General features: G+C 43.0%; 1 protein-coding gene across 1 annotated transcript in view; it reads left to right on the top strand.

Moving 5' to 3' along the window:
* HS1BP3 (HCLS1 binding protein 3) overlaps positions 1-12,981 on the top strand; it is a 45,647-nt gene that overhangs the window by 10,667 nt on the left and 21,999 nt on the right. The window contains exon 3 of the mRNA XM_009582349.1: positions 1,070-1,292. Coding sequence (XP_009580644.1) covers positions 1,070-1,292 — 223 coding nt within the window. The remainder of the gene's footprint in view (positions 1-1,069; positions 1,293-12,981) is intronic.

The raw sequence follows: 12,981 nt of genomic DNA, 5'->3' as shown, positions 1-12,981 counted from the left end.
AGATGCTGGAGACATAGTCGATATATTCAGGGGTGTTTAGGGAGAATCAACATGGTAAACCACAGATGACTGTGGGGATAAGATAAGCAGCATCCTAACATCCACTGCCTACCCTGACCAGCACTCTCTTGCCTGTAAAGGGAGCATAAGACCACTTGCTCAGTGTAGACACCCACATTTAGTCAATGAAGTCTGCCCTGAGTGATTTGGCAAGTGTGAAAAGCTGGGTGAGATGAGTCTCTCATGCCATGTTACTTTAACAGCCAAAAGGATGAAACCATGAATTTTATCCATCATGGTTTTCACTAGCCTATTTTTAGCTAGTTTCATTATTTTAAGTTGCTTTCGTGAACATCCAGAGACTCCACAGCAAGCAATAGTTCTGTCCTCATTCTCCTGGGCTTTCCATATAACAAGTATGGTGAGAAGACTTGGTCAAAGTGCATGTTTCAGTTTGCTGAATTTGCTCAGTTGGATGGATCTTGCATACTGAAGGGAGTTAGAACTTCAGGCTTCATTTTTGAGTGTAAATTGGAAAGCTGCTGTGGAAACTTTTTCATGCTGTCCAATGCTCTAATTTAGCCCAAATTAATTAAATTAGTAACAAAAAGTGGGCTTTAGCTCACCTAGCTGTGTGAAAGTTAGCTGCCTACATCTAAACAGAGTATTTACAGCCTCTCTCTTCTGTCTTACAGCAGAGAGAAATAGGCACTTTAGAGGGAAACTCCTTCTCAGACAACTTTATTTGGGTGGGATGAATCACCATGCGGAAATTCTATTGTCTCTGTTGACTATAGAAGGAACATAGATAAGCACATTAGACATGCGCTGCTGTGTCTCAGATAAGTTGATTTCCTCCGTCCTTCTCTACTTAACTACTTTAAATCAGTAAACAGATCAGACACATAATGACACATCAGTGGACAGTCAGGAATGTTGAAAGAGTTTCACAAAAGCTGATGGTGTCCTTCATTCCCCAAACAAAATCATCAGGAACAGGTGCAAGGTATTAAATAAAACAGTTGTTATTGTGTGTACTCAGTTTTGCATCTGTTATTGTATTTTGCAGGAACAAAATCTACTAGTGCCATTGACTTCAAGAGTAAAAACGTTCCTGATGACAAGGAGAAAGAAGACGGAGAAAATGAGGCGTTGGATTTTTTCAAAGAGGAGAAGACACTTGACTTAATCTCACAGCTTTCATCAGTGGAAAATGCCAAAAAAGGGGAAAAAAAAGAAGAGGAAGAGGAGGAAGAAGAGGAAGAAGATTTAGATCCTCTTGGTATAATCAGGTACAGCTGATAGTGCCTTTGTTATTTAGTTTTTAGCCTATTTTTCTAAACAAATAAGGCTGTTTATGTCACTGCCCCCTCATCCCAACATTTTATAACATTGACCACTTTCAGCTGAATTTCACAAAGGAGAGGCCTCTGCATTTCATGAAGGAGGTGCCTCAGTAGAGGGGAGAGACTTTGTAGTTCCTCTTTAGTGCGTTCCTCAGGAAATCCAAGTGACAGGGACGTTGTGAATGCCTTGATAACAGTGTCAGCTACAGTAGGCACTTTACTGGACACTGCAGGGTCCCACCACAAAATATGAAGTCACCAGGGTCCCTTGGATGTGCCACTCTGGAGTACACTGGTGTTTACAGTGCCTGGAACTGCTTCTGAGCTCACTTGTGTCTGCAAGGAGGTAAAGTTATAGCAGCGTAAAGACTAAAAGAGACAACATTTCAATCATGATGTTCACAAATAGGCTTTTCTTTCCTTCTTCCCTTATCTGAAGGTGTCCCATGCTAAATGCCGCTAAGGCATAAGCAATAACAGCTTGAGAAACAACTGAATCAAAGCTTGCTGATGTTAGTATCTGGGTTTGCTTACCTGTCCAATAATTTTCAGACAGTTATTTTCTTCACTTTAAGGTGGAATTTCTCACTTAATTCCCAAAACCATTTCTAACTACTGAAGCCTGGAAGCAAATTTAGTTTCTCAGTGGCTGGGATCATGAGTAGTGACTACTTTTTTTAGGGTGTCTCAGGCTTTAGATGCCCAAGTAGCAAAGGCTTAGCTGTTCTTGATCTTCAGTAACCACTGACTGACTCAACTGAATTGTTTCAGCCACCCACAGTCTTGGGCCCAGACAGTGCTTTGAATGTTCTTTGTCTTGGGCCCAGACAGTGCTTTCAAAAGGCTTCTTGATACCAATAGGCAGTAACTGATAGTAACAAGCCAGAGCCCTCTCTTGGTGTTTCCCAATTACCTTGAATCCTTTCCAAGGGGATCTTTCACTGCAGGCTCTAAGCCGGAATCTCCCACACTAAGTCCGGTCAACTACAATGACTAATACTGGAAGCGCCATTTGGACTTCGCTCCTGCTATTATAATCATATGTAATTGTTGATATCCAGATATCGTCCTTTTTCCTTGAAGTATTTAATCCTTTACATATCACCAGAAAACTTTAAATATTATTCTTTTGACAAAGCACATGCTTAATTACTCAGCATCAAAATTATTCTTTTGTTGAAGAAGAGTTTAAAAAAGTTAAATAACTATTTACATTGAGAAGTTAGATAAAGCAGTACTTCCCACAAAGTGGTCCTTAGTTGGTAAGTTTACAAAAGAAGCTGTCCTTTTTTGGATAGGAAAATGATCTATTGGGTTCGCAAATGCAATGTTGTATTTTCCGAGTTAAAACAAGTATAAGCTGTAAAGAACTTGCTGTGCTAAAACAAGCAAGAAGTTTGCTTTTCTGCTCTGCACAGTTTGACATAGCATTTGAAAGTCTTGATTTTTTTAGTCTTTTAGTGCAAGGATGACAAGATCTGGCATTTAAACCTCATTTAGTCTATTGCTTCCATTCCTTTCAAGAACAGAATTCTTACTGAATCAGAATAACTTCATTTATGTAGGAAGTATGGCCTTTACTGGTACAGAGCTACAGCATGACATGCTATGCAGTCAGATGTTTTTCACTCTAAACCAGTGGTTGGCTATCTATTAAAAAAACCTCTCCATATGTATTTATTATTATTTTTATAAATCTCACATGTAGAGTGTCGAGGCAGAAAAATGAAAGTGGAAATGAGAATCTGATTTTACATTGTCTCTCTTCTTCTGTAACTCACCCTGCTTGCATGGAAGATATTTTCAATTCACACCAATGGAGATCAGATCGGTCAAAAGCATCGTATCCCAGTTTTATGCCATCTAGTAATAGGTGTCTAGGTAAGAGGCCAAAGGCAGGAGCTTAGCTGTCAGTGGATGGACGTTTCTTGGGTGACCATTTTAGGGTGTCTTCTATGCCCGTTAAAATGTTAGGTGCTTACGTGCTTTAAAGAGGGAGCTTGCAGGCCTCACAGCTTTAGTGCTTCAGATGTGCTTGAAGTTACTTTGGAGTGGGGATGAATAAAAAAATAGATGATGCAGGCTGGATAAATATGTTTAGTAGTAAACTGCTCCCTAATGCATAGTAAATTCAGGTTAAAAAAAAAAAAATCCACGATCCTTTCCCCTGTGAAAAACCATTGAAAAGATGTAAAGTCAGCACTGAAACAAGCCAGTCTATTCCAAGCAGTATCGGTGGCCAGGGTGCTTTGAGCAGCAGAGCTCTGACCTAAATTGAATCATGTGTTTGGCATAATCTTACAGGTTTTTTTCTTTCTGGATGAGGATGAAACTGCTCCAGTAGCACAGGCCTCCATATGTTGTCAGCACGCTTCATTTGGTAACAACTTTTCCTCCAGGGCCAGAAGGCTGTGACTTGGATTTGGCCCAGCACTGCTGCTGTGCTGGTGAACCACCAGATATTCAGTTAAATGTTCTGGCCTTAGGGGTAAAATGCTAAACTAGGGTCTTTTTTTCTGGTTTTGTATTGCTGGTGGTCATCCAGGTGGAAGCTCATAATGGTCTGGTTCCTTTTGTCTGGAGGAGACACCCCAGTTGTGCCGATTCTCTTCCTCGCATTCAAGGCTGTGTCTGAGTTGCTCTTTCATGTCTGGTGAGCAACTCACTTGCCAATTCTGCTCTTCAGATTTTGTGGGTATGATGGTCTGCAAACTTTGTGTTTCTCTGCTATATGATTCTCATGCCCAAAAGCTTGCTTTCTGTGTTAGCAGGGTGATCTTGGGCCATGTCTGGGATTCTTAACAACAGAAAGTCTGGGTTTTTTCTTGTCTAAATCAGGGACGTTTCAAAAACCCTAATACATATTTCTGATGAAGTTTTCAGCTTTTTACACCCCTCCTCCTTTTTTTTTTTTTCCCCAGGCCTAGTTCTTCCTAGAATAAGAAGTGCTCAAAATTAGGTTACATTTGTGGGGTGCATTGTTGAAATTCATTTGAAATATGTTTTCGAGGGGTATATCTTCTTTTTTCTCACTGCCCTTCTTAATAGTTTGGAGTATTGTTATTCCAGTGTGTTGTCACCAGTTGCTCTGCAAGTTTTCCTGGACATTTGTAGAAAACTTTTCAGCTTTGGGCAGAATATACAGGTCCTGTAAGAACAAGCACTCCTAATACTGAGTAAGATGGTCCTTTGACATCAGCTGTGCGGCAGGGAATGAATATAGTGTACTCGCTTTTGTAGCAGTGGCATATTTCTAGCTCTATTTCATTTTTCTTGGCAGTGTAAGTGTACAGTGGCTTGTAAGTCACAAGGCTCTCATAGCCAAACTATCTTTTTTAAAGTTAGCATCTCTTTTTTTCTTTTTCTTTTTTTCTGGTAAGCCACAAATATTAGAAGATCCCTTTGTTAAAATGTTTTAATTCCTTTGTAAGTGTGAAATCAGATATGTATTTTACTCCACATTGTAGGGACAATATTAGGTACATTGACTTATTTTTGTCTCTATTGTTCTCCTTAAAGTGAGCGCAATACCGCTCTTTATCACTCTTCTCTAAATCCATCTATCTCAACGTTTGCAGAAACATATATTTAAGTGCTCTGTAGGCTACCATGGTGCTTTGACAATATACCTGAGTTTTTAGAGGTGCAGTATCTTTTAAGACTGCTTTTAAAGATCTTTTAAAGGATTTTCCTGGTAAATTACAAAATATTACTGTGTGGCTAGTCACAATTGCAGGGGTTTCTCCAGCTGGAATGCCTTTAGGAATGAAAGCAGCAAGAATACTAGATCCGAAAGAAGCTAATCCTGTGGAGGGAAAGGCATGGAAGACAGCCACAAGATGGAGGACCTCTTCACTCGCAGCTAGGATATTCTTGATGATACTGCTGAAAAATCTGCAATGGAAAAAGGTGTAATTTGCCAGTGGTTTGAGAACAGATTTGCATGGAGTGAAGAGAGACGTGTGAAGCAGGAATCCTGAGCAGCAGTCAGCTCAGCCGTGCCAGGGCACATTGGTTGAGGCTGACTGGGCAGTATCTGGCCATGTTTATGCCGTTACATTCCCCTGTACTCCAGATTACATTTGCTACATCCAGAATGCCCACTGGAAATGACTACTGGCCTGTGCTGCCTCGTGGGCAGTGATTAGGATGGTTTAGGAGAAGGCAAGTTGTCCCATGCCAGGAGAGCACCAGGGACTGTCCTAACAGTTGAATTGTTGAACTGAGCTCCTGTGCTCAGGCCCAGGGTGTGAAGGAGTTGATAAAAAAAATTGTATGGCCCTGAACTCTTCTACTCACTTTCTGCCTGCTGCTCTATTTGCTCCCACTTTGCCCTCAGGGTTCCTTAGGTTTTGCTTTCTGTAGGGAATTCAGGCAACCGACTATGGATTTTTTTACTTGATCCAAGCAGGATCAAGTTAGGCATTTCTAGCTCTGAATCTTAAAACAATTTAAAAAACACGTCACAGTAACTGAATTGGGTTTTGTCTTCTCCCTCTGTGGATGAACTATGCAGTTTTATTGTTTGTAGGTTGAAGCCAAGGGCTTTAGCATCTCTCTCCTCTCACTTTATAGTTAAAACAACTGACTTCAGTACTTCTATTCAGCTTATGCCAATAAACCTGAGACAGCAGCTGATTAAAATGACTCAGAACCAGCTCCTCTGAACAAAGCAGCAACAATTTTGCGAAAGGAGCGTGACTACTTCATGGGTTAAAGCATGCAGCAGCCCCGTGCATGCATTTCTTCAGTAGCAATTAACTTCTGAGGTAATATATGCTCACCAGCTTTGGAGAACCCACCTTTTCCTGTGCTTTCCTTTCCTGCCTCCATCAGCTCTCCGCAGCCCTCGCAGGAGCCTTTCCTCCGCATGCAGTTTCCTCCCTTCCGTCCTTTTTCCTTTGCCTCCTTAAATCTTTCAGTGACAGCATATCCTCCCTCAGCCCTAGGTTTTTCCTGGCAAACTACACAGAGCCCAGAGGTGGGTATTCCCCCGGCAAGAGCTCTTCTGTCTCCTCATGAGTCCTGGAGAGTTTCTGTCTCCACTCTCTACCTTTGCTATTGTTTCAGCGGATTTCCCCTCATGGCTTTTCCTCATCCAAATTTGTGCCTTCCCAGAGGAGTAAAGGCACGTGGGTAGGTTGAAGCTTTGCATCTGTTGTGTATAAATGCAGATGCAGCTAACTCCTGACAACAGTTAGGGAAGGGATGGGGCTGGTGAGGGCTGACCTTTTGGGGGCCTGCTGCCAAAAGTTTTTAAAAGCCTTGTAGCTAGTTGTTGCAGGGGTCAAGCTAAACCACCCCTGGTGCCAGAGGTTTGCCATTGCTGGGTTTAGTCGGTAAGGAGATTATTAAAGGACTCGGGGCCTTTCCTGGCTGCAGATGAAATGGGCAATTGCTTTGAGCAACAGATTGGCAGGGAAGGAGCAGCTAGGCAGCCAGCCCTGGCCTTGCCAGAGCCCCGCAGAGCCAGGCTGGCTGCAGGAGGAGGAAGATCAGCGCAAGAGCCAGCAGTTGTTTCTGGGTTACGTTCTACACCTTCTCATCTCCCAGCCCCTTAATGGCAGCCAGCTAGAGTTTGACTCCTGAGCTATTCATCTCAGTGCTCACTTTCCTTTTCTTCTGCGTTGTGGCAGAAGAGCCTAGGATGGCCTCAGCCTTTTGTCTTTGGGGGAGAAATGAGTGGCAACGTTTGATCTTGCTTCCTCTGCCAGAAACCTTGGGCTGCTGAGAATGGCTGACGAAGAGGCAGAAATCGGCTTAAGGGGAGTCCTGCTTTTACCATCTTTCCAAGTGGTTTGATTGATGGAGTGCTCAGAGCTGTAATAGGTGAGGACAGTGTGCTTGCCAGTGGATTTTCACCTTCAAGGAAGAGAATTTCTGCAGGCTGGAGCGGTGTCACGGCACAGCTGCTGTCTGCTGGACAGATGGTCTGGAGGAAACTTGTCAAAATGTGTGTTCAGCTGCTGTGCCGTCTGGTCCTTGGCTGGCAGGGTTGTACTCCTGCCACTCCTCAGGATGCCACCCCTCAGGTATCCTCCTACTCCTCAGCCACTCATAAATTCACAATTGCCTTTTGGTCTAGCCAGGTACGTGCATGACTTCCCTCTCTGAATCCAGTAGGATTCATGCACAGCAGTAGAAACACTTGTCTGTCTGTCCTGATCAGCTGAGAGAGAGTGAAGGTGTCAAAACATCAAAGAAGAGGGAAGATACAGCTTATTTTTTCTTTAATGAAATTCAGATAGTTAATACAATGAACAAGAAAAGAAAGAGCGAGCTTTGTTTTCCTAGCAGTGTGTGTATCTGTGCTCACAGCTGTGAAGCCTTCAGAGATTTAAACAGGCAGACCTTTATTTTCTGTCAGTTGTTGAGTCACAAGCTTAGTTTGCAAGGCATGCTCGACCATCACTTTGCCAAGTGACAGAAGTATTTGTCGCAATTCCAATCCAGCTGCTGTCAGATTGGCAACTTGCAAAGTCCCAGTAAACAACCCCGTTGATCTTCTACTGAAACATTTCTGACAGTTGAAATTTTTCTGAAAACCAAGGACATAGTCTCTGGTATAGTGTTCCTCCCCATCAAAAAGAGGAAAAAGAGGAAAAGGCAGCAGAAAGTGTGTATTACCCATCCAGTTAAAGGATGAGCCTTACTTACTTTTCATTAATTGTCTGCTCTCAATCTGATAGCCTCTCCTATAGAAGTGTTTTAACTGAGTGGCTAGGGAGTAAAGCAGGATGGCACGGATACTCTCTTTACAGGAATTCAGTCCCTCCAGTTTGTCTGTCCTGGGCTTTTTTTATATTTATAGGTGCTTTGTGAGTGTTATATTCCCATGCAATGGGCTTTCCTTTCCCTTCTGCCTCCAATCCCATCTCCTCAGCACAGCTTCCCACATGTTTCTTTACTGCAAATCTTGCTGTCCCCCCACAGATGGAAGGATGAGGGTGACTGAAAGAAAACAATTGAAAATGAAACCGTATTTAACTATTGAATCTCACAGAATCATCCATATTCGTTCTGTGCTGTGTCTTCTGAGTGATCGCTCTTGGAATAAGTTTTCCTTGGGAGAACTCTACCAAGGCCTGGGTGGCTCCGAGTGGTGAAACTGAGAACCTTTTCTAGGTGTAATTTCCAACCAGGGGAATCGAGTTGGATGTGTAAAGGACTCAGCCCTCTTCTCTCATTGCTGTTCTGTGGTGGTGCTAACTGAATATAAGTGCATTCAGGAAAACTGAGATTTTCTGGTACTCCTGGGCTTGTAGTTGGCGTAGGTTACATCTATAAGCGCTCCTTCAGGAAAGTATATTTGACAGGTGATTGGAAAAGTTCTCCTGGTACGTCCACTTCTGGCAGTCCAAAAGAACTGCACCTTGGGATCAGAGCGAGGGCACTCAGACTGTCAGAGAGGTTTGGAGAGGAGTGGATGCATAACTTACAGATCTAAAGTTGACTGCTCTGTGTTTTCTTTTATTCTGGAAATAGTCACTTCCCTGACCTAGGGAAAACTTGTGAGAGTCCTCCCCTCTGCCAGCATTGTCCTTATCTGCATTCATATTTCCTGGTCTAGTGTTGGATTTTTGGTCCCATAAGATTATGCAGTCATTGTTTCGCCAGGTTTTATGTTGCATGTTGAAGCAATTGCCTTGGTTAAACTTCAGTGATGAGTTTCTGTCATGGCTGGCTTGAGTGATTCCAGTACATACACAGCTGGAACATGAGGATCCTTTGGGAAGGAGTTTAAGTAATTATTTTAACGTGCTTCATTTTCTTCCTGATTACAACACTGAATATACTTTAATGGGTTTTATAAATAGTACATTTGTGTTTATACCACCATCCTAAACCCAAAGGACTGCAAATAACTCTATAGTCTGTGTAGTGTTATAGCTGTGTATGCCATCCGGCAGTGTTTTCAAGCAGAACACAAACGTAACTACACCTGGGGTAAAATGCAGCAAGAACTTAATAGCTTAGTGCAACACTTCATTGCAGCATCAGACAGTAAGTGAAGAATACATAATTCAACTGGAAATGCAAGGGGAATTGCACCAATGTAAATGTAAATACCCAGCTTGGAATTTGACCAGCTTGCTGAAGTAGATATGTCTGCTTTTAAGAAAGACGTCATGGGATTTTTAATGGGCCTGGTTCATTGTTTACAATGTATTAAAGCAATAAAACTTACACACACTTTTCTGTATATAGAAGAATTGTAGCGCCAAGTAGTGTCAGGAAACTGGAATGAAATACCATTGCCACTAGCTGGCACCAGCTTTCAAATAATTCCCATAGTCCTCTGAGTGAACTCTCAGCTTTTCATTTTTCCATTCTGTTTAACAGCAATATGCGGTCATTTGTACCAGTGCAGAACTAAACAGCGATGAAGGCGTGCAGAAGCTGCCGTAAGCCATTCTGCAGACGTATTAAGCAAGTCCTTAGTTAACTGAGACAGATTCGTAGGAGGCAGGAGATGCTTTAGAAGGGGTACAGGATAAATCTACAACTACACAGAATCAAAAGTGTCTTTTTTTTTACTTCTGCTTTGGAAGAGGTTTGAACATGATGTAATTGGGCAGATTTAAACATGTTTTGTTTCATGGACTTTACAATAAGAGGATGACTCAGGTCCTTAATTAGAATAAAAAAGCATTACCTCATCGATTAGCCTGCTCCTTTCACCAAGGCACGGGAAATCTTTAATCGGCAGACCCAGGGAACTGCTTGTAGATGAGACAGACTGCTAATGAGGGATGGATTCAGAACTGCCCTGTTGTTTTTCTGTTCACCAAGTATAATACAATTCTTTGCTCTAGAAAAAGCTGTCTGTGGGGTGAATGTGTGCTCAGTTTAAATTGAGATGGGAGACTTGCTTTTCCTTTTCATCTGATGCTGTCAAGTTCCTAAGTCAGCAGACTTAATAAAACCATTGTTCCCCTTTCCCTATGGACCTGCTGCAGAAGTTTCTGTCTTGGTTTCAAAGGATCAAAGAACTGGCTTTTGGAAAACCATTTCTGGAAGCAATCCGTAAAACCTTGCCAAAAATGCATGAATTAGCCATTGTAACTACAGACTGGTACTAATTAACACACCTGGGGATCACATCATCTTGCTACTGCCCCTTGCAGCCGTTGGCCAGATCTGGAATCATCTGAAGTGCCAGCAAAAGGAGGAATGTCCTTAAGGAGTGACACACATCTGGGACTTAGTAGCTCTTCATTCTGCACTTGAATTCCTCAGGTCGCATCTTGGGTACAGTACTTAAAAGTTAGATCTCTCCATTATCCCTTTGGTAAAAGGAATAAAACTGATTTCATAGGTCTGCCTGGGGAAAAGTTTCCCTTTGCACAGAAATGTGGCATTCAGATCATTGTTAATGGCAATTGTCATTGAAGTGAAATTCTATCACCTTCCATAAATTTTGGATAAGACTCAAAACCTTTCTTTCCATATTGCCTGAGATGCCCGGTCACGTCCAGATCATAAGGGGTAGTAAGATTTATCATCACAGTGAAATACGCAGCTGTGGTAGGGTGATTTGACTGTGGCTAAACTAGTGAATAAAACCAGACAGCAACTGTAGTCTTGCTCTGTGCCAACTAGGATGAAGTAGCTCCTGTCCAACACCTAAATCCTTCTGCTCCCCAGAGCAAGCTGGCCATGTCCAAAACAGTAAGGGGCCTGAGCTTGTACTGATCCCTAAACTATGTCCAGGCATCATTTGGGAAAGCAATAATTAGCTTGGGCCAAATTCATGCCAGGAAGCATGCTAAAAACTCCCAAGACAGCCATTGTGTGCCATTATCTCAGCCCAAGCCCTGACCACATTTATTTGGTAGTATAGATGTTGGCTTTTCATCGTCAACAGGACAGCCTGAAGGAGGTGCACATTTAGGAGTCAGAAGTGGAGCTGTTGGGGTCCTGTAACAAGGGTTTTCTTGGTGTAAGTGGTGCTGAGTGTATGTCTGGCACTTAAGGGTGCTCTGTGAGCATAAAACACCAATGTACATTTTGCAGCATTTGCCAGTGTAGCTGGCTACTGTGGCTCCTATCAGCTAGCACTCTTTTGGGTGATGGTGGGTACAGCTCAGGAGCTAGCCCAGGACTGGATGGGTGCAGCCAGCCTGTTTTGGAGTATAACAGAGTTCAGTCGTGTGGGTGTGTCAGTTGGCTAGGAAGAGATCTTGACTTGGGCTTTTGCTAGTATAGGCTATTCTCTGAGGTCTGTTCTCTGAACCATGATTTTCTGAAATAACTGCTACTTACTTGGCACAATACACAAACTGGTCAGAGTGGCTTACATGGAAGATTTCCAAGCTAATCTCTGCCTTGCTTTATTGCTTTTTGTCTGTAATAGCATCCGAGGCATTCTTGAAGGCATCATTAAACACAAAACACAGTGTCATGCCCTCAAAACCACCTTACAACATTATCTAGACCCATTTGCTAAAGATGTCTCATTTTTCATCTGTGTGATGCGTTATCTGCCAGCATAGGCTGTTGCTATGTATAACAGTCTTGTCCTGGAAACTTGTTCCCAAGTCATCCGTCTTTCTCATCTTGGCTATGAGTGACAGAGCCATGGCTCCAACTGTTTCTGTAATATGAAAAAAAGCAAATGCGTTCTTAAGAGGCTCCTGAGGGCTAACCCTCACTTCCTCCCTCAGGAGCTGTTACAGCAAGCCCTGACTTCACTGGAGTTGTTTTTATTTGTTCAGTGGTGCTGCCAAGAGACAGGGGCAGTGCCACACAATGCGGGATGCTCAAACGGGAAGGAGAAGCATGTGGTCCAGAGCTGCTGGCCAAGGTCTCAGGGGAATTAGTTTCAATTCTTCGTTTCAAATACATCCTGTTTAGGCTGCAGACAGCTCACTTCTACTTTTCAGGACCGCGTTTCATTCCCGATCTGTAAAAGAAGAGTGCTGGCATGCCCTGCCACGTAGAGCTGCCGAGAGAATGAATTCTGGAAGGTTGTGAGGGGGCTATCCAAACGTTGCAGTCTGTTGGCAAAAAGCATTGGTTTAGTTGCCCTTGGGAGGGGGTGGGAGATGTAACCCAGCCTGTCGTATCCTTTAATCTTGTGGAGGAACTTGCTTGATCTGCCAGTCGTTTGCCAGCTGTTGGCAGCACAGCACCATTGCTCACAGGAGGGGAGCCATCGTGGTGCTGTTGTGCTCTACAAGACAGATGCTACTGATGGATATTAGGAAGGATGCCAAGGTATCCTTAAACCCTACAGACAAATGGACAACATGGCAAAGGACAGTATCCTTTCTGCTCTCTGCTTATCTGTTCTTCCTGGGAGGGGCTGGTACCCCCCAGGTACCAGGTCCCCATGCAGGGACCATTTCCAAAAGGTGACATGGAGAAGACTGCATCAAGTTTGTCTCCGTACACAGTCCTCTGGCAGTATCTCATCAAGCTTTGCTCCTTCAAACACAGATCAATGCCTTTGATCTGTGCCCAGAGCATGTCATAAGCACACTCCGTTTCAGGCTATGACTTTGCAGAGCTCTAGCACAACCCTCACATTATTTCAAGCACTTTGAACTGAAAATCAGATGCAGGATAAATAACAATTCCAGGACACCACACAGAGCAAAGGAAGACCAAGGCCAAGTGTTTGGTAGTGTGG

This window comes from Fulmarus glacialis, unplaced genomic scaffold (genome assembly GCF_000690835.1).
Source record: "Fulmarus glacialis isolate BGI_N327 unplaced genomic scaffold, ASM69083v1 scaffold7557, whole genome shotgun sequence".
Classification (NCBI taxonomy): Eukaryota; Metazoa; Chordata; class Aves; order Procellariiformes; family Procellariidae; genus Fulmarus; species Fulmarus glacialis.
This window is presented reverse-complemented; position numbering and strand designations above follow the sequence as displayed.